The 20,680-nt window shown below is 38.6% G+C and overlaps 1 protein-coding gene across 3 annotated transcripts in view; it reads left to right on the plus strand.

Moving 5' to 3' along the window:
* Positions 1-20,680, plus strand: part of IQGAP1 (IQ motif containing GTPase activating protein 1) — a 102,239-nt gene that overhangs the window by 22,508 nt on the left and 59,051 nt on the right. For all 3 annotated transcript variants that reach the window (XM_030878563.2, XM_060293813.1, XM_060293814.1), the window contains exons 3-5: positions 13,382-13,538; positions 15,002-15,079; positions 19,864-19,940. In XM_030878563.2, the coding sequence (XP_030734423.1) occupies positions 13,382-13,538; positions 15,002-15,079; positions 19,864-19,940 (312 nt within the window). The remainder of the gene's footprint in view (positions 1-13,381; positions 13,539-15,001; positions 15,080-19,863; positions 19,941-20,680) is intronic.

Below are 20,680 nucleotides of genomic sequence, written 5' to 3' on the forward strand. Positions count from 1 at the left end.
CCTTGTTCCCCTAGGCTCTGACAGCTGCTGCAGTAGGCAGTGACTCAGAGAAGTGGTTTTTTGCAAAGAAATATGTGCCTGTCTTCCACCTAGTAGAGGACTCTCACCTGTTTTTTTTTTCCCTCAAGAGCTGCCCACAACCAGCAGTGACTAGGCTGAGACTTGAGCTCACTTTGAAGTCTTTTTTTTTTCCATTTAGTGTTAAAAGGTGTTTCATGCTTCATGATTTATGGTAAAGTAGAGGTGGGTGGGTGTATAGGTTGAACACAGTAATGTTTCACTAGGCTTTGCTTCTGAATACTTGGTCTGGAAGTAAGTTAATCCTATTCACTCAGGGACTTCTTTTTTTTCTTTTTAAATTTCATTGAGGTACCGTTTACATACCATAAAATTCTCTGATTTTCAGTGTATAAGTCAACAATTTTTAGTAAATTTACCAAGTGGTGCAACCATCACCATAGTCTAGTTTCTACCACTCTAATAAGACGAGGGACCCTTTTGAAATATGATAACAATTAGACATTTAATATTGGCAAGTAAACTTGACATACCTTGTCCAGTTCAGCAGAGTGAAATGATTTGTTCAGGGACAGACAGGTCTGTTTTAGGTATCAAGAAACACAGAGGTTAACTAAGTTAACTTAAGACGAAGAAAAAAAAATCCCTTCTGTTTCTCACAATTCCTATAGCTGTTCAGATTGGTTTAATTCATATTCAGAAGTTTCTTTTAAAACAGATACTATCAAGATTTCTCATTTTGCTTGTATGGCTTGGAAGACTAGCGTTTGTCATTTCTTGCCTGGGTTACTGCTGTACTTTCTTTAGTAGCTCTGCACCCCTTAATAGTCCCCCCTCCTAATCCGTTGTGCTTGGAGTGATCTTTTAAATCAGATCTAATCATTTCTTTCCTGTTTGAAATCCAAAAGGTCTGTACATTCTCTTCCTTTAGCTTGACATGTTCTCCCCCATGCGCGCGCGCGCGCGCGCACACACACACACACACACACACACGTCCTTCAAGGCATAAATGTCATTTTCTCTGGGAAACCAGTTCTCATTCCCCTCCCTCTTCATATGGTGAGGAATGCTTTATTGAATAATAAAGTCTTTTTTCTCAAGACTTGTTTTTGCCGCACTGTATTGAAATTACTAGGCTGTTTCCAGTGCCTAGATGGTACTCAAATGTGTTAGCGACTTAGTAAAATCCTATTTACAAGGAAAGATGGCCCAACTTGGGAGGTTTTTAGCAGTGAGTAATGCTGACATTCGGCGGGGGTGGGGGTGGGGGCGGCGTTTGCTCTGCAAACTGGGTGTGGTGCCAGCGGAGCTGCTCCTGGAGGAACTGAATCTCAGTGGTTTGGAGTAGTCAGTTCCGGCATTGGTATGTTCCCCTTCTGTATTGCACAGAGCCGGGAAACCACTGAAGTCGTGTGGTCTGCAGGACTTGTTCAGCTGGTTTCACAGACACCTAATTCAGATTCCCACCCTGATTCTTTTCTCCATATGCTCTTGGTCTGGGCTTGTTTTAAGGCTTATCACACTAGAGTTCTCTGAATAGTCATTTTTTGTCTTGCTGAGTGGTGGAATGGGTAGGGTCAAGTATATGCTCTCTTTGACAAATGATATCAATAAGACAAAGTAGATAGGTATTACGCAAGTTACTGGGTGTCAGGCTCTAGAAGTACGTTTATTTCTGGGATCTAGCTGTCCCCCACGCGTACACAAACACGTTGCTACCATTATTTAGAGCCTACTAGTGCTTCTATACGTTATCTCAGTCTTCACAACAATCTTATGAGAGTAGGTGCTGTTCCTAATCCTGTTTTACAGACAGGAAACTGAAGCTCAAGAGAGGCTAGTTAGGTACGTCATTCTTGCTCATTCTTATTTCCTTCCCTCTTTCTCAAGGAAGAAGTGGGTATGTTCCTTCTCATAGATAACTGCCCATTGTGTTCTTCAGAACCTTCTTTTTTATTCCTTTATTTCTTGTGTCTTTAGTCCCTCTTCCTTATTCTTTTCTTGCAGGGCGCAAATATATGCCTATTCTTCAGTTATTTAAAAAAAGAGACAGAGACATACCGCCACTTCAGACTAACCCTTTCTTTATCCCCCCAATTTCTCTTCTTCCCTTCTTAGATTTCTTGAAGAAGAACTCTACATTTTCTGTCTCTAGTTCCCTACTTCTAGTGACTTCTCTAGTTATAGTAATCTGATCCTCCTGCCTCATCACTCCACTGAGACTCCCCCCTATTGGGATCCCAGATGACCTTCTTCCTTATTTGCCATATCCTTTTCTCTTTGCCACCCATCTCTCTGCAGCATTTGAAATTGGTGACCTCTCCCAGCTTCCTGAAATTTTTTTCTTCCTTGCTTACCATCACGTGATTCTCTCATAGTTCTCTTTTTACCATAGTAACTGTTCTTTCTCTGTAATATTCGCCTCTTAAGTGTTGGTGTTTTTCCAAGGCACAGTCCTTGAACTTTAAAATTTGTCTCTACAGTCTTTCTCTAGGGAGCTCGTCCACTCCTGTGGTGCCGCTTCTCTTTCTTCTCTCTTTTTTTTTTTTGGCTGCACTGGGTCTTCCTTGCTGTGCATGGGCTTTCTCGAGTTGCGGCAAGAGGGAGGCTACTTTTCATTGTGGTGTGCAGGCTTCTCATTGCAATGGCTTCTCTTGTTGCAGAGCACGGGCTCTAGGCATGAGGGCTTCAGTAGTTGCAGCACACGGGCTCAACAGTTGTGGCACATGGGCTCTAGAGCATGCGGGCTTCAGTAGTTGTGGCTGGTGGGCTCAGTAGTTGTGGTGGCTGGCGGGCTCAGTAGTTGTGGTGCCTGGGCTTAGTTGCTCCATGGCATGTGGGATCTTCCTGGCCCAGGAATCGAACCCATGTCCCCTGCATTGGCAGGCGGATTCTTAACCACTGCGCCACCAGGGAAGTCCTGGTGCCACTTTTCAAATCTGGGTCCCTGGTCAAACTTGGTCTCTCTCCTGAGTTTTTCAGACTTGTATTTCCAACAACCGGTAGGATGTCTCTACCTAAATGTATCATTGACCTTTCAAGCTGAACATATTTCAGGCATGAACTTATCATTCTGGCTTGCTTCTTGTGTTCCCAGCCTTGTTTAATGGCATAATCTTTTATTTAGTCATCCATGCCACAAGTCACCAAATCATCTTTTAAAAACAAAACAACCTTTTTCCTTTTACTGAAGTTCTTGCAAGTTTCCTATAGATGGTACGTGTTGCCAGATTTTCTTGTGGAACAGTGTGAGAACGTTGAGTTTCTCCACATACTGGACAATAATAAGTTACTATCATTCTTTTTTATCTTTGCCTTTTTTATCTGCTAGCTGAAAATGGTGTTATTGTTACTTTAATTTGCATTCCTTTGATTAGTAGTGAGATTAAGATTTTTTCCCATAATTGCTGGCTACTTATATTCTTTTGTGAATTGCCTGTTTGTGTTTCTAGTGCATTTTCCTAGGAAAATATTTGTCATTTATTTCAAGCATTAAAATATATATATATGCATCTGAAGATTATGGGAGGGCTTCCCTGGTGGCGCAGTGGTTAAGAATCAGCCTGCCAATGCAGGCGACATGGGTTCGAGCCCTGGTCCGGGAAGATCCCACATGCCACGGAGCACCTAAGCCCGCGAGCCACAACTACTGAGCCCAGGTGCCACAAATACTGAAGCCTGCGTGCCTAGAGCCCGTGCTCCACAACAAGAGAAGCCACCATAATGAGAAGCCCACGCTCCGCAACGAGGAGTAGCCCCCGCTCGCCACAACTAGAGAAAGCCCACGCACAGCAACGAAGACCCAATGCTGCCATAAATAAATAAATAAAGCTTTATTTTTTTTAAAAAAAAAATAAAGATTATGGGAGAGGGCACTTCCCTGGCGGTTCAGTGGTTAGGACTCCACGCTTCCAGTGCAGGAGGGGTGGGGGACAAGTTCAATGCCTGGTGGGGGAACTGAGATCCGCATGCCGTGCAGACAAAAAATTTTAAAAATTTTAAAAAATGAAGATTATGAGAGATTATTAGCCCCTTGTTATAGGTTGCAAATTTTCCCTCCAGCTTATCTTTCAAATTTTTTTTTTTTAATTTCCTTGTAGAAGTTCAACTGCTTTTGTGTAGACAGTTTATTTCCCCCTTTTCAAAATGATTTCTGCCTCACAGTCTTGTTTGGAAAGGCCTTTCTCATTTCAAGATTATACAACCATTCATTTATATTTTTTTCCTCCTTTCATTTTTTTATGTTTTAAAATCTCTAATCCACTTGATGTTTAAAGTCAGTAGCAAAATGTGAGGTCAGGAGCTAACTTTGTTTTTCTTTTCTTTTCCAATTGTCTGTTAAACCTCATCTTCCTCAGTGCCCTTCTAACCCTCACTCCCAGCCATCTAACAGATTGTCAAATGGGGTCAATTCTTCCTTTGAAATTACTCATCATTTTTCTTTCTGTTTCTGCCATTGCCCTAGTTGGAGACCTTATTATCTCTCACCTGGATTCCTGAAGTAGTTGCCTAATATTGCTCTGTTGAATCTATCTTCCGTGCTGTTGTCCTAGTTACCATACTAAGTGTCAGATCTGACCAAGCTACTCTTCTATTCAAAAACTTTTGTGGTTCCCATTGCCTGCAGATTAAAATTCTATTGTTCCAGGTACATCTCCTACTCCTCTACCACAGTGATTTGTCATTCCCTAAATATGCCATTTGTTTTCATGCCTTTTTGCCCTCTTTTTTATGCTGTTCTCCTTTATTTTAAATGTCTTTATTTCCCGTTTTCACCTTTCTAAATACAATTTATCTTAAAAGCCTAGTTCAAATATCATCTACTATTGTAGCTAGTCGTTTAAGCATCTCTGTTCCCAGAGGGTGCTCTCCAGGTAGTTAGCGCATTTTATGCCACTGATAAGTGTTGCACAGAGTGAGCCGTTAGAAATGTTTCCTAAATGGATATTAAGCTGTCAGAGTAGATTTTTTTTGGAAAATTGATTTAAAATATGAATAAAACAAAGCTTTATCAAAATACACTAGATATGAAAGCTGTATCAGGACTATTTATAAGAATTATTATGCAATTATATTAAAGACAGACTTTTATATAAGCACTTTTCACACTAATTGTGTCAACTTCAATGTTTAATATTTTATAGGCCTCTCTCTTGGTCCTTGGTAGAGTAAGTGTTGTTAATGAGGTCATGCACTGTGGTTTAGGGTGCTTCAGGAGGCCCAGCTCCAGAACTTGAGCTTTTATTAGTATTAAGGAGGGTAGTAGCTTTTATTATTTTTGAATAAATTGCTGGAATGTAGCACCTCAGTTTGCACTTTAGAATCACACCATCTTGGGTTCAAGTGTGAGCTCAGCCACTTACTAGATGGGTAATCTTGGACAAGTTACTTTACTTTGAGGAGCCCATAGTTTTCTTATATCAGTAAAATAAGAATAGTAATACTACTTACCTTATGGGGTTTTTGCAAGGATCAAGTGAAATAATACATGTAAAGTATTTAACTTAGTATCTGCCAGGTGGTGTTAGAGATTTTTTTTTTGGTGTTATTTATAGAAAATGAACCATTCAGATGTTACTGTTTTCCTGTTTAATAGTTGTGTTTCAGATCAGATGTCACTTAAAAAATTTATTTTTTTTAGTAATTTTCATTTGAGTTAGATTTGTTAAAGCAGTTCTAGGGTTAAACTTGAGGAGGAGAAAATGTTGAAAGTTTAATCCCTTTTTGTGGGAGGAAGGACTAACAACTCTATTCTCCGTTTCCTTCATATAAGAGTTTTGTTGCTGAGTTCTATCTGTGGTCGTGGCTGCGAGACCTGTTCACAGATTGGGTGTGCTGGTCTCACCACTTGGTATAATATTCTCAGAACTTTTTTTTTAAAGTGACTTCTTTGTTAAAACATTTGTACTCGTAGAAACATTCGTACTTGAAAAATTTTAAAACCCCACATTGTTGCCACAGTGATTTTCTGAAACAGATTTGATCAGATCACCTCCCGCTTAAAATCCTTCAGTGTCTCTCATGACAGAAGGAAAGGTTTCTTAGCATGACAAACAGGCCTTGCACCATCCAGCCTGCTCTTTTTTTTCATCTTCACCTCCTACTTTCCCTTCTAGCAATGACAGTGCTGAACTACTGCATAACCCACCATTTTTTCTCGGCCCTCCCTGCCTTTGTACATGGTATTTCTTCTGCTTAGAGGCCTTCTCTGCCTTGGCCATTTGGTGAACTCCTCCTCGTCATTCTTTAAAACCCATTAATATTTGTGGATAATGTGAAGCTGGAAGAGAAGTTGGTATTTTGGGTAACAGAATGAGGATCCCAAAAGGTGTTGACATTTCGGGACAATGGGCTGAATCAAACATGAAGAAACATAGTAGAGATGAGTGCAAATAATGGATCTAATATGGAGCTGTAGAGATCGGGTTTAGCAGCTGCATATTTTGGGGAAAAAAATACTAAGAATCTCTGTTGAGTGGAAAAGTGTTGTAAAATAATTTAATTGAGGCTTTGTCTGTGGTTTTGGAGTGTTCAGAATGAAGGAGTGATATTCCGGTTCCATTTCAGGCCAGTCAGACCACACCTGGAGCATAGTGTTCAGAGATGAATGAGAAAGATGTGAGGGGCAGGGAGTCATGTCTAACACTAGTAGTGATATCAGCTAACGCTCTGAGCGCTTACTCTATTCCAGGCACTGTTCTTAACTCTTTATGTGTGTTATCTCTTTTAATCCTCACAATCGTCCTGTGAGGTAGGTGCTGTTCTCTTTTCATGAAGAGTACTTGAAGGAACTGGAATCATTTTACTGACAAAAGTGTCAGCATGTGACTCATCATATGAGGGGAAAGGAGGAAAAGCACAAATTTTTAAATACCCAGCCAAGCACTGTGCTAAGCACTGTATTTCACGTGTAATCTTATTTAATCCTCAACAACAGCCTTATTTGGAAAATATTGTTATTCCCTTTTAACGAATGAAGAAACTGGGTAAGTGACTTGCTGTCTTGATAAGTAACAGGGACAGGATATAAATCCACGTCTTTAAAAGTCCCTGGCCAGTACTGGTCACATTATATTTTAATTCCATATGTTGTCTTGCTTCAGAAGGCAGCTTAGGGTGTCAATGGGGAGCTAACTGCTGGCTTAATAAAAACTTTTTGGCTACTAGAATCCTGAGATGAAATGGGTTAACTTGAATGTGTGATTTCCATGTCAGCATCAGTGTTCAGGGTCAGCTTACATCATGATTTGGCCAAGATGTTTTGGAAGCATTCAGGCATTAAAGTGGGGGAGGGAGTGGAAGGTGAGAGGGGAGTGGAGGAGTTGGGGTAGACTGGAAGAGCTTTAATGAGCCTTCCAACTGTGAAGTTCTATGACTATTAAGACAGTTTTAAACATGAGAATTGGTAATATGAGAATTGTGTTGACCAGGGACTTTTCTTTTGTGCATAGATTGATTTATTTGTTAAATTTCTGCTTTACTGAGGTATAAATAGCATGTAAAACTATAGGATATTTAAAATAAGTACTTTGTGGTGATTTGATATATGTATACATTGTGAAAGGATGTAGTTAACATATCCATCACCTCACATGTTTATCTTTTTTTTTTTTTTTGGTGAGGACATTTAAGTTCTACTCTCTTAACATATTTTAATTATACAATATAATGTTAGCAACTATAGTCACTGGTTTATGTTAGATCCTCAGACCTCATTCATCTTAAAGCTGAAAGTTTGTATCCTTTTACCAACCTCTTCCTAATTTCTCCACACCCTACCTCATGGCAAGCACTAAAGTCTGACTTTTTTTTAAGATTCCACATTTAAGTGATACATACAGTACTTGGTTTTCTTTGTCTGGTTTATTTCACTTAGTATAATGCCCTCAAGGTCCATCCATGTTGTCACAAATGGCAGGATTTCGTTCTTTCTCATGGCTGAATAATATTTCTTTGTAGACATATACCACAACCTCTTTATCCATTCGTCCATTCCTGGGTACTTAGTGTTTCCATATCTTGGCTATTGTGAATAATGCTGCGGTGGACATGAGAGTGCAGATTTATATTCGATATCCTGTTTTCATTTCTTTTGACTATACAGTTATCCCTCCATATCTGCAGGTTCAGCATCTGTGGAGTCAATCAACTGTGGATTGACAATATTTAGGGAAAAAATAATTCCAGAAAGTTCCAAAAAGCAAAACTTGAATTTGCTGCTTGGCAGCAATTATTTACATAACATTTACATTATATTGACAACCATTTACATAGCATTTACATTGTATTAGGTATTATAGTAACCTGCAGATGATTTAAAGTATACAGGAGAGTGTGCTTAGGTTGTATGCAAATACGATGACATTTTATGTACAGGATTTGAGCATCCTTGAATTTGGTACCTATCTACGTGGGTCCTGGAACCAATCCCCTGTTGATACCCAGGGATGTCTGTATACCCAGAAGTGGGATTGCTGGATGATATGGCAGTTCTATTTTTAATTTTTTGAAGAACCTTCATATTGCCTCCATAGTGGCTACACCAATTTATATTCCCACTGTTGGCTGAAAAAAAATGTACAACCTAAAAGTTGAGAATTACGTTTTATTCGGCAGCTTTAATGAGGACTTAAAGCCCAGGAGACAGCCTCTCAGATAGCTCTGAAGGACTGTTCCAAAGAGGTAAGGGAGGAACCAGGATAAATGAGTTTTTTGAAGAAAAAAAACAAAAAACAAAACCCAAACCAGGTAGTCAGACCATCATAAGATTACTGCTATTAAAACAAAACAAAAAACCCAGACATCTCAAGTTAATGAATTAAGTGCTTTTCTACTTACAGGAAGATGCAAGAGTCTGGGCTTATTGAAATTATTCCTTTGATATTCACCTTATGTAGAGCCAGTATTCTTTTTTTCTCTCTCTTGAATCCTCTCAGGGTATACCGTTGGGGCTGGATGTAGAGGTTCATGGCTTGGTGGCAGGCAACCTGTTTTTCTCCGTCCTGAATTCCGCTTAGGGTGCACCGTCATGGGCCGCTGCAGTGGCTGATGGCTTGATGGCCTCAACGTTCTTTGTTTTACTGAAATGGCAGAGGACATTCTTTGTCTACACCACCAATAGTGCACAAGGGTTCCCTTTTCTTCACATCCTCACCAACACTTTCTCTTGTCTTTTTGATAGTAGCCATTCTAACAGGTGTGAGGTGATAGCTCATTGTGGTTTTGATTTGCATTTCCCTGATGATTTAATGATGTTGAGCATCTTTTCAGGTACCTGTTGGCCATTTGTATGTCTTCTTTGGAAAACTATTCAGTTCCTCTGCCCATTTAAAAATTGGATTGTTAGGGGTTTTTTTGCCATTGAGTTGCATGAGTTCTTCATATATTTTGGATTTAACCCCTTATCAGATATATGATTTGCAAATATTTTCTACCATTCCATAGGTTGCCTTTTCATTTTGTTGGTGGTTTCCTTTGCTGTGCAGAGGCTATTTTTAGTTTGATATAATCGTCCTTGTTTATTTTTGCTTTTGATGCCTTTGCTTTAGGTGTCAAATCCAAAAAAATCATCTCCAAGACTGATGTCAAGGAGCTTACCCCCTATGTTTTCTTAAAGGAGTTTATGGTTTCAAGTCTTGCATTTTTTTAGTTTGATATAATCGTCCTTGTTTAGTTTTGCTTTTGATGCCTTTGCTTTAGGTGTCAAATCCAAAAAACGCATCTCCAAGACTGATGTCAAGGAGCTTACCCCCTGTGTTTTCTTAAAGGAGTTTATGGTTTCAAGTCTTGCATTCAAGTCTTTAATCCGTTTTGAGTGGATTTTTGTGCCTGGTGTAAGATAAGAATCAATGCATAGATTTATTCTTAAGTGTATTTATAAAGTTAATTTAAATGCTTAAGTTTTATAAGGAAGCTTTGTGTCTGAGTTGAGAATTACTGGTGGTCTTACAGTTAAACTGAAATATTTAAAACCCTATTAAGTGGACAGAACTTGGAGAGATACCAGCCTTTTTCCTGCATGGGACATCTGAAACTTGGTCCTGTTTAGACAGCCCTGTGGAGCTCAGCTCTGTTAGGCTTTGGGGGTGATGTGGTAAGAGCAATAGTGGTTTAGTGAGAAGGATTCTAAATTAGGAATCAGGGCCCTCTTATCGCACCTTTGTCACTAGCTAGCAGGTAACCTTTGATAGGCCTTACTCTTATTTGTAAAATGAGAGAGTTGTACAAATAGGTACAGCCTTTGGGTAAGCTTTTGAGCAATAACATTTTTTGTTTTGGAGTTTCCAAAGGAATTAATTCTAAATAAGGAAGAACATTGTGTACAAAGACGTTCCTTGCAGAATTATTTAATGGTTGAAAACATTTAGAAATGATATAAATGCCCAACATAGGTGACTGATTAGCATTTGGTAGAATTTTAATGTAACTCGAAAGTCTTGAGAAACTGTATAGTAACATGAAAAATATTCATAAAATGTTGAGAAATGTTTTGTAATTTTCCTCAATGGATAGATTTTATATAGGGGGGAAAACCCCAAAGGGATTTGCCCTAGAAGTTCATTCAGTTCCTTTCTCTCACATTTTGTGATGCTGTGAGTTTGTGGCAGAGGGGGAATCTCAGATGGGCTGTAGAGAAGGACAGGAGAATTTGTTGCATCTTCTCAGAATTATAGTAGAATCCAAACTGATGCTGAGATTAAGAATCTAGTGATATAGCATCCTACTTAATGCTGTTAATTTTTCAAGCAGTTTGGTCCTAATTTAACTAACTTTATTCTTATAAACAAACCAGGTGATTCTCTGCTGTGGAGCAGAGCTTAGAATGGAGGGTGAGCCACACAGGGAATTGGAGGGCAGTTTTGGGCTTGCGGCGGTTGTTTAGAGACACTTCTGTGCTTTGCCTGTTTCCTCTAGCTCTCCCTCTCTGCTTATTCCTTTCCACCAGATCACAGGTGGCTTTTCTTCAGGCCTGACACTTGTGTGATATTTAGGGTATTCTACTCCGCTATAGAAAGCTTGTGAGTCTTGTCATCAGTCAGGACTGTTTTATAGCAGTTAGACAAGAGAAGGCGAAGGTAAAGGATTGTGGGAGATGTGGCTGTGGTCCCTCCTTTTACTCTGATTTTAATCCAGTGATCTCAGAGGAGAGGAGAACCTAAACAGCCCTGGTAGTTGGCTCTGATTCAAGCCAAAAGCACTACTGTGTTGTTTATCCACAGTCTTCCCCATTTTGAGAGGAAAATAACTTTTTCTTCATACTGTTATGTGGTAAAGGGATGTTTTGGGCTTAAGATTTATTCTAGGTTTGTCCCTGTTAATGAGAACATAAGTTAGACTGTCCCCTGAGAGCAGGGATTGCCAGGAGCTGTTTGCTGTATCCTTTTTAGCAGTAAAATATTGGATGGACGATTACATGAGATGTGTCCTTAGACTACAGCTATTTTCCATACCATTGACCTGTGTTCTTTTCCACATTGTCCTATGGTCTTAGGCTCTTGGAGAAGAATAGTTTGGATTTTGTAGCTGCTACAAATTGATATCTAATTTAGTTACTATGGTAACTCTTCTGGAAAATTAATTCGTTTCTTCTTTTTCCCCTTATGACATTTCAGTTCAACTACCTAAAAGAAAAGCCAGAAGAGAAAACTTAATATCATTGGGTGTAGGAAATAACCAGAAAATTCTCTGGCCCATTCATCTATCCAGCTAGTATTTATTTAAGTATCTACTATGTGTCAGACAGTATGCTAGCTGCTTTAGAAGTAGAATAGATTTGAAAGTGAGGTTGAGTTAACTATTCTATAGAACTTGAGAAAAACAGGAACATTGTTGCTTTTCCTTTTTTTTTTTGTGGGAATCTTAGCTCCTGACCACAGATTGAACCCGGCCCCGGCAGTGAAAGCACTGAGTCCTAACCACTGGACCTCCAGGGAGTTCCCTCATTATTTTTTAAAGATTCTGAGTGGTAATCTCAGTTTGAAAAGATAGAATTAATACAAGAAATTTTATTCTGAATTATAAAACTAATAATTTTAAAAGTATGTAAATTCAAGCTCTATTGTATATCTTTTCAGGCAATTTTATTAATGTAAAGAATTATATAGAAACACACATAAATGGGATTATAAATACATTTATGTATTATTTGGTCTATTTTTCTATTGGTATTGTTAGAGTTTTCTTATAAATTTTCATGGGGGTATGTGTGTATAAAATATGGCATATTTAAATGTGGCTTCCAGTTTTGTCTCTAAATTTTAGGTATCAATTAACATTATAAATGTTTCATTCTTGTATTGTCCCATTTGGCAGTAAATCTAGCTTTTACTTCAGTCTCCTGTATCTCTGGATTTTTTCTTTCCCCATTTGGCTTTTCAAAGATTTATTACTAGGGAAACAGACCAGGCATCATCTAGTGGTCCCCCTCAACCCGTGTAAAGAATGGTAAAGAATTTGGGGATACAGTAGCCTTGTAAAATTTGAGTAGCATACTTATAAATTAGGGGTTTTCAAACCGGGGTCAATGAAATCTCTGAAATTATATATTAAATTTAAGTATATATACATTTTTGGGGGGAAGGATCTGTAGCTTTCCTTAGATAGTCAAAGGATTCTGTGATTCAAAGAAAAGTTTAAAACCATTGCCCTAAATGACTTTTTTAGTTAACTACATTTCTGTTGGTAGAAAATACATGCAAATAAACTTGGCTTTGTTTTATCTTGGGATTCCCTGAAATCTTGTGAGAGGTGTCCGAGGGGGACAATATAGTTTTCCGTTACAACTTCCTTTCCCCTCTAAAAAAACACATAAGAATTCACTTTTACTGCTTCCATTGGAGTTTCCTTAAGTATTTTAGGTGAGATGATTGACTATTTTGGAAACCCCAAAACAACTTTAAAATCTGAACCTAGAAATTCACTATGGATGCTGAATTCTCAAACCAGAAAAGAACCTCAGCTGCAAATGTAAGTTTCTGAACAGTTGAGAGATGGTGGCTTCAGTTACAAAAGGTTTTTCTTAGGAGTTCTTAAGGCGCAACTGAAGGAGTAAGGGAGACAGTCTGGGCTGAGGCTCGTGGGGCATTTAGGACCTGGGGAGCCAGCTGGCTCTCTTGCTGCAGGAGAGGAAAGTAGGGTGGAGAAGAGGATGGCGTTTATGCTTGGAAATTTTCCTAAGTTCCCTGCCTCTGAGATCTGACTGGGCCAGAACAAGGATGTGTGTGAAATTGAGTCTTCAAACACTATTGCTTATGTTCAACTTAAACTTTTCCAAGGAGAATGGAAATTAAGCTTGAAATCTCTGAAGAGGGGAGGGGTTCATACCTTCCCTCTCTTTTGTCATGTCCTCCCTCCTTCTGTGCAGGTGGATGGAAGCATGCCTGGGGGAAGACCTGCCTCCCACCACAGAACTGGAAGAGGGACTTCGGAATGGGGTCTATCTTGCCAAACTAGGAAACTTTTTCTCCCCTAAAGTGGTGTCACTGAAGAAGATCTATGATCGAGAGCAGACCAGATACAAGGTGAGTCCATCCTTGCTTGGTGCTTAAATTTCTGTAAACTTGAGAGAGAAGTTTAGCATACTATATCCTGTGAAAGAGTTACTGAGAAATATGTGTAAGTGTGTTTGTTCCAACAAAATAAAATACCTGGCAGAGTGGAGAAAATTTAGTGCAAAGTCAAGATACAGTAGTAAAAGAACTTCAGCTGTCCGTATTTCTGGCACAATTCTAATGAGTAATTTGTATCTAGAAATTTTCATGGTCCTTGATGAATTTTTTATTTCTTAGAAGGTAGAGGAAGTAACTAGGGGAATTACTACTTTAAGTCTAATTTTAACCAAGCTCTGAGATTTGTTGGCAAATTGAAAGCAATAGCAACTTTGGGGGAAGAAAATCACCCCATGATATTAAAGTTTAAGGTAAAACAGGACAGTGATCCGATTTCAGAAAATTGAGATACGTGATTGATTCTTGTGGCCCAGGGCCCTCAAAAAGAGGACTGCTTTAATTAAGTTGGGATGTTGACAAGGACCGAATTCCCATTGCTCACAGAGTTTCTGTGGGGAGCTTTCCTAAGAGCTCTTATCTGAAAAAAGGATGAGTATAGAAGATAGTGGAAGATTGCAAAACCAAGAGCAAATGTAAGAGGGGTCAACTGTAAGAATTGGGCAAGAGCTCAGAATGAGTTAAGGATGAAGACAGAATCAAAAGAGTTGGTTTTTTTGTTTGGCTTTTTAATATTTAAATTAAAAGGAAAACAAGGAAAGTATAGGTCTTAAGCCAAAATTAACATCCCAAATAGAAACTTTTCTTCATCAAAAAGCAAAGACTTATATGCTGAATTTTAAATAAGTGGTTATTCTGAAGACACCTCCTGAGCTGTTCTGTTGACTCTAAAAAATGTGTGCAGAACAGGCAGACAGAGCAGTCTGCAGCAACAGTAAAGACAATAGCCTACACCTCTAACCATCTTGAGGGTAAACCTTCCTAAAAAACAACAGGTGTAGAGGTTAAGAGGGGGATGTTTATATGTGTAGTATGAAAATACCTCATTTGGGGAGTATCTTCTACTTGCCAGACACCACACTGAGTACTTTATGTACATTTTCTCAGTTAATCTTTCCAACAAACATAAAGTAGGTGTTAAAGATGGGGAAACTCAGAATCAGTAGGGTGAAGTGACTTGCCCAGTGTCACCAATAGATAGCCAAGTCAGGAATTGAATCCAACATAATTGAATTCCAAAGACCATGTTCTGCTGAGCACACTGTACACAGGAAGATTCTCCAGATGGTTCTTAACTGAGGAGAGCTGAGATGTGGATTTGGCTTTTGGAGATTAGAATGTGTAATGATACAGACAGACCTTAAGTTTAAGGGGACCATGTAAAGTCTTACAGGGAAACTTTTATTGATACAGAGTATTTATTTAGTATTTGCTTCAATATTGCCAAACAGTGCCTAATGGTCTTTTATTTGTTCTAGGCAACTGGCCTCCATTTTAGACACACTGATAATGTGATTCAGTGGTTGAATGCCATGGGTGAGATTGGATTGCCTAAGGTAATTTATGTGATATTCATTGTTCTGGCTTAGTTCTGGCTGTTTGGCATAACAGTTCTCATTCTACCTGTAAAATTATTCTCAGTTGATTCTTTGGTAATATATCTATCTATCTATCTATCTATCTATCTATCTATCTATATTTTAATACTAAAGGATCTCTTCAGTTTGTTTTAGGAAATAGCTTTGTTCTTTTTCTTTTATATTTCTCATCCCTGCTTCACCTCACCCTAGAGAAATTCCCTATGATGTCAGTTACTTTTACTACACCAAATTATAAACATTATAATTCAGGGCTTCCCTGGCGGCGCAGTGGTTGAGAGTCTGCCTGCCGATGCAGGGGATACGGGTTCGTGCCCTGGTCTGGGAAGATCCCACATGCTGCGGAGCGGCTGGGCCCGCGAGCCATGGCTGCTGAGCCTGCGCGTCCGGAGCCTGTGCTCTGCAACGGGAGAGGCCACAGCAGTGAGAGGCCTGCATACTGCAAAAATAAAAATAAAAAAAGTTCACATACCATGAGGGAATTCCCTGGTGGTCCAGTGGTTAGGACTCGGCACTTTCACTGCCAGGGCCTGGGTTCAATCCCTGGTTGGGAAACTAAGATCCTGCAAGCTGAGCAATGTGACTCCCCCCCACAAAACAAACAAATTCATATACCATGAAAGTCACCATTTTAAAGAGTACAGTTCACTGGATTTTATTCACAAAGTTGCTACATTCAAGTTTGACTTTAGGAAACATAAGGAAATATTTTAGAAATGTCATCTTCCAGCTTCAGAATAACCAAATTTGTAGGTAATATGAAGGGTTTATTTTACATTTCAAATTGTAGAGGCAGTATAATGAGATTTACTTCTTTTATCTGGTTTTGGAGGTGGCTGTAGGTTTTTTGTTTTTTTGACAGCTTTATTGAGGTGTAATTGATTACAGAAAAACCATACATATTTAATGTATACAATTTAATGAGTTTGGAATGATAGCTGTAGTTTTGATACGGGAGTGTGCATCCTTGAGTGTTTTGCTCAAGAGTTTATTTAGTGCTTCTCTTAATGAAATTGCCATCTCAAGTGTTGGGCTGCACCTTGCAGGCCTGCAAGCCTTGTAGTTGCCTTGAGAATGAGGGAGGAGTCCGGAGACAGCAACAGAGACATCACTGGTTTATTAGGTAGGGGATCTCAGCTGTCCGAGTCAGGGTTCTGGAGTGACACCCTACCGTGGACGGCAGACAGCAGGCAGAACACGGCAGCAGTCTTTGCTACTGGGGGTGGGGATGAGGGGGAGGAGGAGTTTACCAGTTATGGGGGAATTGACGTCAGTTTGGCTCATCAGTTAGTTACCAGGGAAAGCAGCAGAGGGGCATGTCCCTCATAGCCCCTTGGGCAGAGTTTTTCCCTTTGATAAGCTATCATAGTGGAGCCATTCTGATCTAAAGATCACTAACATTTACTGATTAGGCTGTATAATTAAGAGGGAATGTCAGCCATATGAGTAGGGTATAGGTGAAGCAGGGACTGGTTGAGCAGGAGATGTACAGAGAGCAAGAGAATAGCCATCTTGGGTGGCCTGATCATACATCTAGCTACCTAGTCCTACCTTGAATCCGTAGAGGCCCTGATACAGTGTCACTGTTAGAGGCATGGACAGCTTTTTTTCCCCCCCTATCCTCTGACCTAAGAATTCTACTTCTAGGAATTTATCCCCACTCCCACCCCACCGGCTCAAAAAAAGAAAGAAAAAATTAGACAAGCACAAAAAATGTATATGTAAGGATTTTTCAGCATTGCATATGATAGAAAAAATTGATAGCAAACCACATATTCCTTCACTCAGGGTATTAATTGTGTTACAGCCAGTCAAATACTAGTGCTGCCGTTGAAAAGGATGATGTCAATCTATATATATATAACCGTGATGTGTTAAGTGAAAAAAAAAAACAGGCTACGATTATAAGAGCTTGTGTTCTGGCTAAAATGAGATCACTATTTTTGTCTAAAAATAAAGTGAGTATTCTTGGGAAAAATCTGCAAGGAGAAATAGTTTTCATTTCTGTGTGATGGGGTTAAAGGGTGGTTTTTATTTTCTTTATACGTTTCTGTGGAGTCTAAATTTCTGTAACCAAAGAAAGATTAAAAAGAAATGAGATGTGGAGTATCAGAAAGTGGCTGAAACCACTTGGAATGAACACTTGGCATTTAGCAGAGTGCTCAGCTCACTGTTGCATACATACCTGTTGAACTGAGTAAATTCAGAGCTAAGTCTTTGCAGACTAGCTTGTATCCTCTTTTTTTCAGAGCAAAGTGCTGAAGTTCTCTTCCTTGCACTGGTATGTTTGAGAATTAAGCCCCACAAATGTCAGGAAATGCAATACGTCAAGTTCTTACAGCTACTTGGCCTTTCTATGCACCTGTAACTTCCTGTTCCTGTTTTTTATATAGTATGCCCAATGGGCAATAACAATTTAACCTCTTTTGAATGGTACTAAGAGCTTTGTTAATATTTGCTATTGCTAACAGTACTGTTACTACAAAATGCCTTTTTAATAATTTAATCTTATTACCTTTTTTGTTTACTAACAGTGGTGCATTGTCCTGGACCACAATCTCAACAAACTGTTGAGGCTATCAGGAACAATAGGATTATTATGGCTATTACCCTTGAAATGTCTGCTCTATATGATTTAAGTCCAGAAGACTTCTGAGTAATGTAGACTAAAGATACTTAGCCTAAAAATGTGTTTTTGCTCATAATATAACATGTGATCGATAATTGACAATAATAGTATTTATTGGGATATCTTCCCTAATCTCTTTATATGGTACATACAAATTATAGAGACTTAATAGGATAATTTTTTGGTTTTTATCCATTTGACTCTTTATTATAATTGGTGCTGTTGGCCAACTCCTACATGAAACATTTTGTTGTTTTGATTTTTAAAATTGTTTTTAATCTGCCTAATAGTCCTCTGTTTTCTTCAATTATTCTGCCTTCTACATCCTAGTGGCAGGCATTCCTTAAGATGCAATTCTTATTTTAGCTACATTCTCTCATTCTCATGGTTTCAGTTGTTTTGAAGACTCTTTGCTATAAGGTAAACACAGTTTCTTCAATTGGCTGCTGGACATTTCCCCTTGGATAGCTTTCTATCTCCTACAGTTTCTCATATGTAAAACTAAACCTACCTTTTCCCCCAAGTGAACCTCCTCTCCTCTGCATAAATGGTACCATGTCATTATGTTCCCAGTCATCCGGTCTCAAAACCTTGGATTTACCTTGGACTCCTAAATGCAGTCATTCCCCAAGCCTTCCTCAGTTATTTGCAATGTCTCTTTTATCTGTTGAAACAACCTCCCAGCCTGCTTTCTCAGCTTCAATCTCTTCACTATTCGGTGTATCCTGTGTCTTGTCTCCAGTCAGATCTTCCTGAGGTTGTTTTTAGCCTTGGCTCCAAAGCTAGGACTTCTCTAAAGCCTGAATATCAAGTTCAAACTTGTCTGACTTTCAAGGTCCTCATAATCTGCCTCTATCCTCCCTCCCAACCTTATTTTTTTTCTATTGCTTTCTAAAATGTATTCTGTACTGTTTTTGGGAGGGTGACTGACTTTGACCATGATTTTCACCGTTCAGGAGAAGACATTTCAATCTTAGGAAATGAGCATGGAAAGTTTGAAAAATTATCAAAAAAGACCCCCATTTCTCTTGGGGGTGCACAGTTCTTCCTCATCAGGAGCAATAGGTATTGTGGGGGAAAACAAGCATAAAAACAAGTAATTAAACACAATGTGTTAAGTTCTATAATAGAGTTAGATACAAAGTGCTATAGTACTCTTCTCACTGCCTTTTATTGCTCATCCAGATTCCTCTAATCGCTTCATAATCCAGTCTCACTTCTCTAATCCACTGTTACCCCTTTATTCCTCTAAATTACAGATTGAGTTGTATAGTACCACATTACCATGAGAAAAGGTCTTGAAATTCAAGGCAATTCTCCATCTAAACTTACCCTGTTCCTATCCTACCTCATTCGTTAATTTATCAAACATAGAGAGCTCCCTCCATGACCTTGACTCTGGGCTTAGCGTTGAAGATACAGCAGTGAACAATATAGACCTAGTCCTTGCCTTCATGTGGCTTATAGTCTATTGGAGGAGTCAGACAGATAATTTCAGTGCACATAGTTGATTAATTGTGGTACATGCTACCAAGGAAAACTCCCCATCTCTCTCATTCCCATATACATCCTCTATTCTACCTACTTTATCTGTGTATCTTTCTACTTCCCCCAAGCATTACAACACATTTTAATATTTTGTAGTTTTTTTCAATGTCTAAATGTAGTGATTTTACACATACTGAAGCACTTAGTAAATGTTCATTGTTGAGCTATTATTACTCAATCTAGGCCTGCTAGATAGCAACTAGGAAGATTGCAATCCTTCAGAGCCTCATACACTTGCCACTGATTTAAGCTGGACTGGAACTTGAGTTTTGTTTGCCCATGTCTGTGTCTGCAGTAAGTAACTCACTCTCACATACTTAGTAAAATTCAGTGGGTTGACCCAAATAAGTCTTTTCCAAGTAGTGCTTTTCACTGTGTATTGTATCATTTTGTTCCTTACATTACTTATAATGAAATGTCTGTTCACCCTAATGAGGTTATTTGCCAAATGCTGACAATGTTTTCTAATTGTCCAAAGTTTTACTTGTATTATTCATGATTGTTGAATGATTAAATGAACTCTAGTGGATGGATGCCTTACTCTACTTCTTTTATTTCTCTTTAGATTTTTTATCCGGAAACTACAGACATCTATGATCGAAAGAACATGCCAAGATGTATCTACTGTATCCATGCACTTAGGTAATCAGATTTTCTTGGTAGAATAAGCAGTATATAGATACAGAGAATAGATTGGTAGTTGCCAGAGGCGGGGATTTGGGAGTAGGCGAAATGGGTGAAGGTGGTCAAAAGGTACAAACTTTCAGTTATGAAATAAATAAGTCCTGAGGATGTAATGTACAGCATGGTGACTACAGTTAATGATACTGTATTATGTATTTGAAAGTGGCTAAGAGAGTAGATCTTAAAAGTTCTCATCACAAGAAAAATAATTTGTAACTATGTGTGGTGATGGAAGTTAACTGGACTTACTATGGTGATCATATCATTATGCTGTACACCTGAAACTAATATAATATGTCAGTCATATCTCAATTTTAAAAAAAAGCAGTTTAGGAGTCACATCTGAATTGAGTGTGTAGCTTGTTGTCCAGGGTATGATGAAAAAGTTTTTGCATTTGCTTCAGAATTTTCAAATAGAATAGAGCACTATTATCTTAACAAAATGGTGAGAAACAGCTGTGTTCTTCTAGGGAGAAAGGATTTATTTATTCCTATAATAACAAAAAATCTTCCTCTAAAAACATAATATAATCTTTCATTATTGATCTAGTGTTTCAGTGAACTATGCATTTCTCTTGAGATGTAGTCCCTTTCTTTTAAATTAAAGTCTCTTAAAAATTATAAAAACTACATACATTTGAAAACTTTTATTGTTTCTCATTTTGTTTCAAGCTGATAAACTGATTTACTAAATACAC

The sequence above is a fragment of the Globicephala melas genome, chromosome 2 (genome assembly GCF_963455315.2).
Source record: "Globicephala melas chromosome 2, mGloMel1.2, whole genome shotgun sequence".
Classification (NCBI taxonomy): Eukaryota; Metazoa; Chordata; class Mammalia; order Artiodactyla; family Delphinidae; genus Globicephala; species Globicephala melas.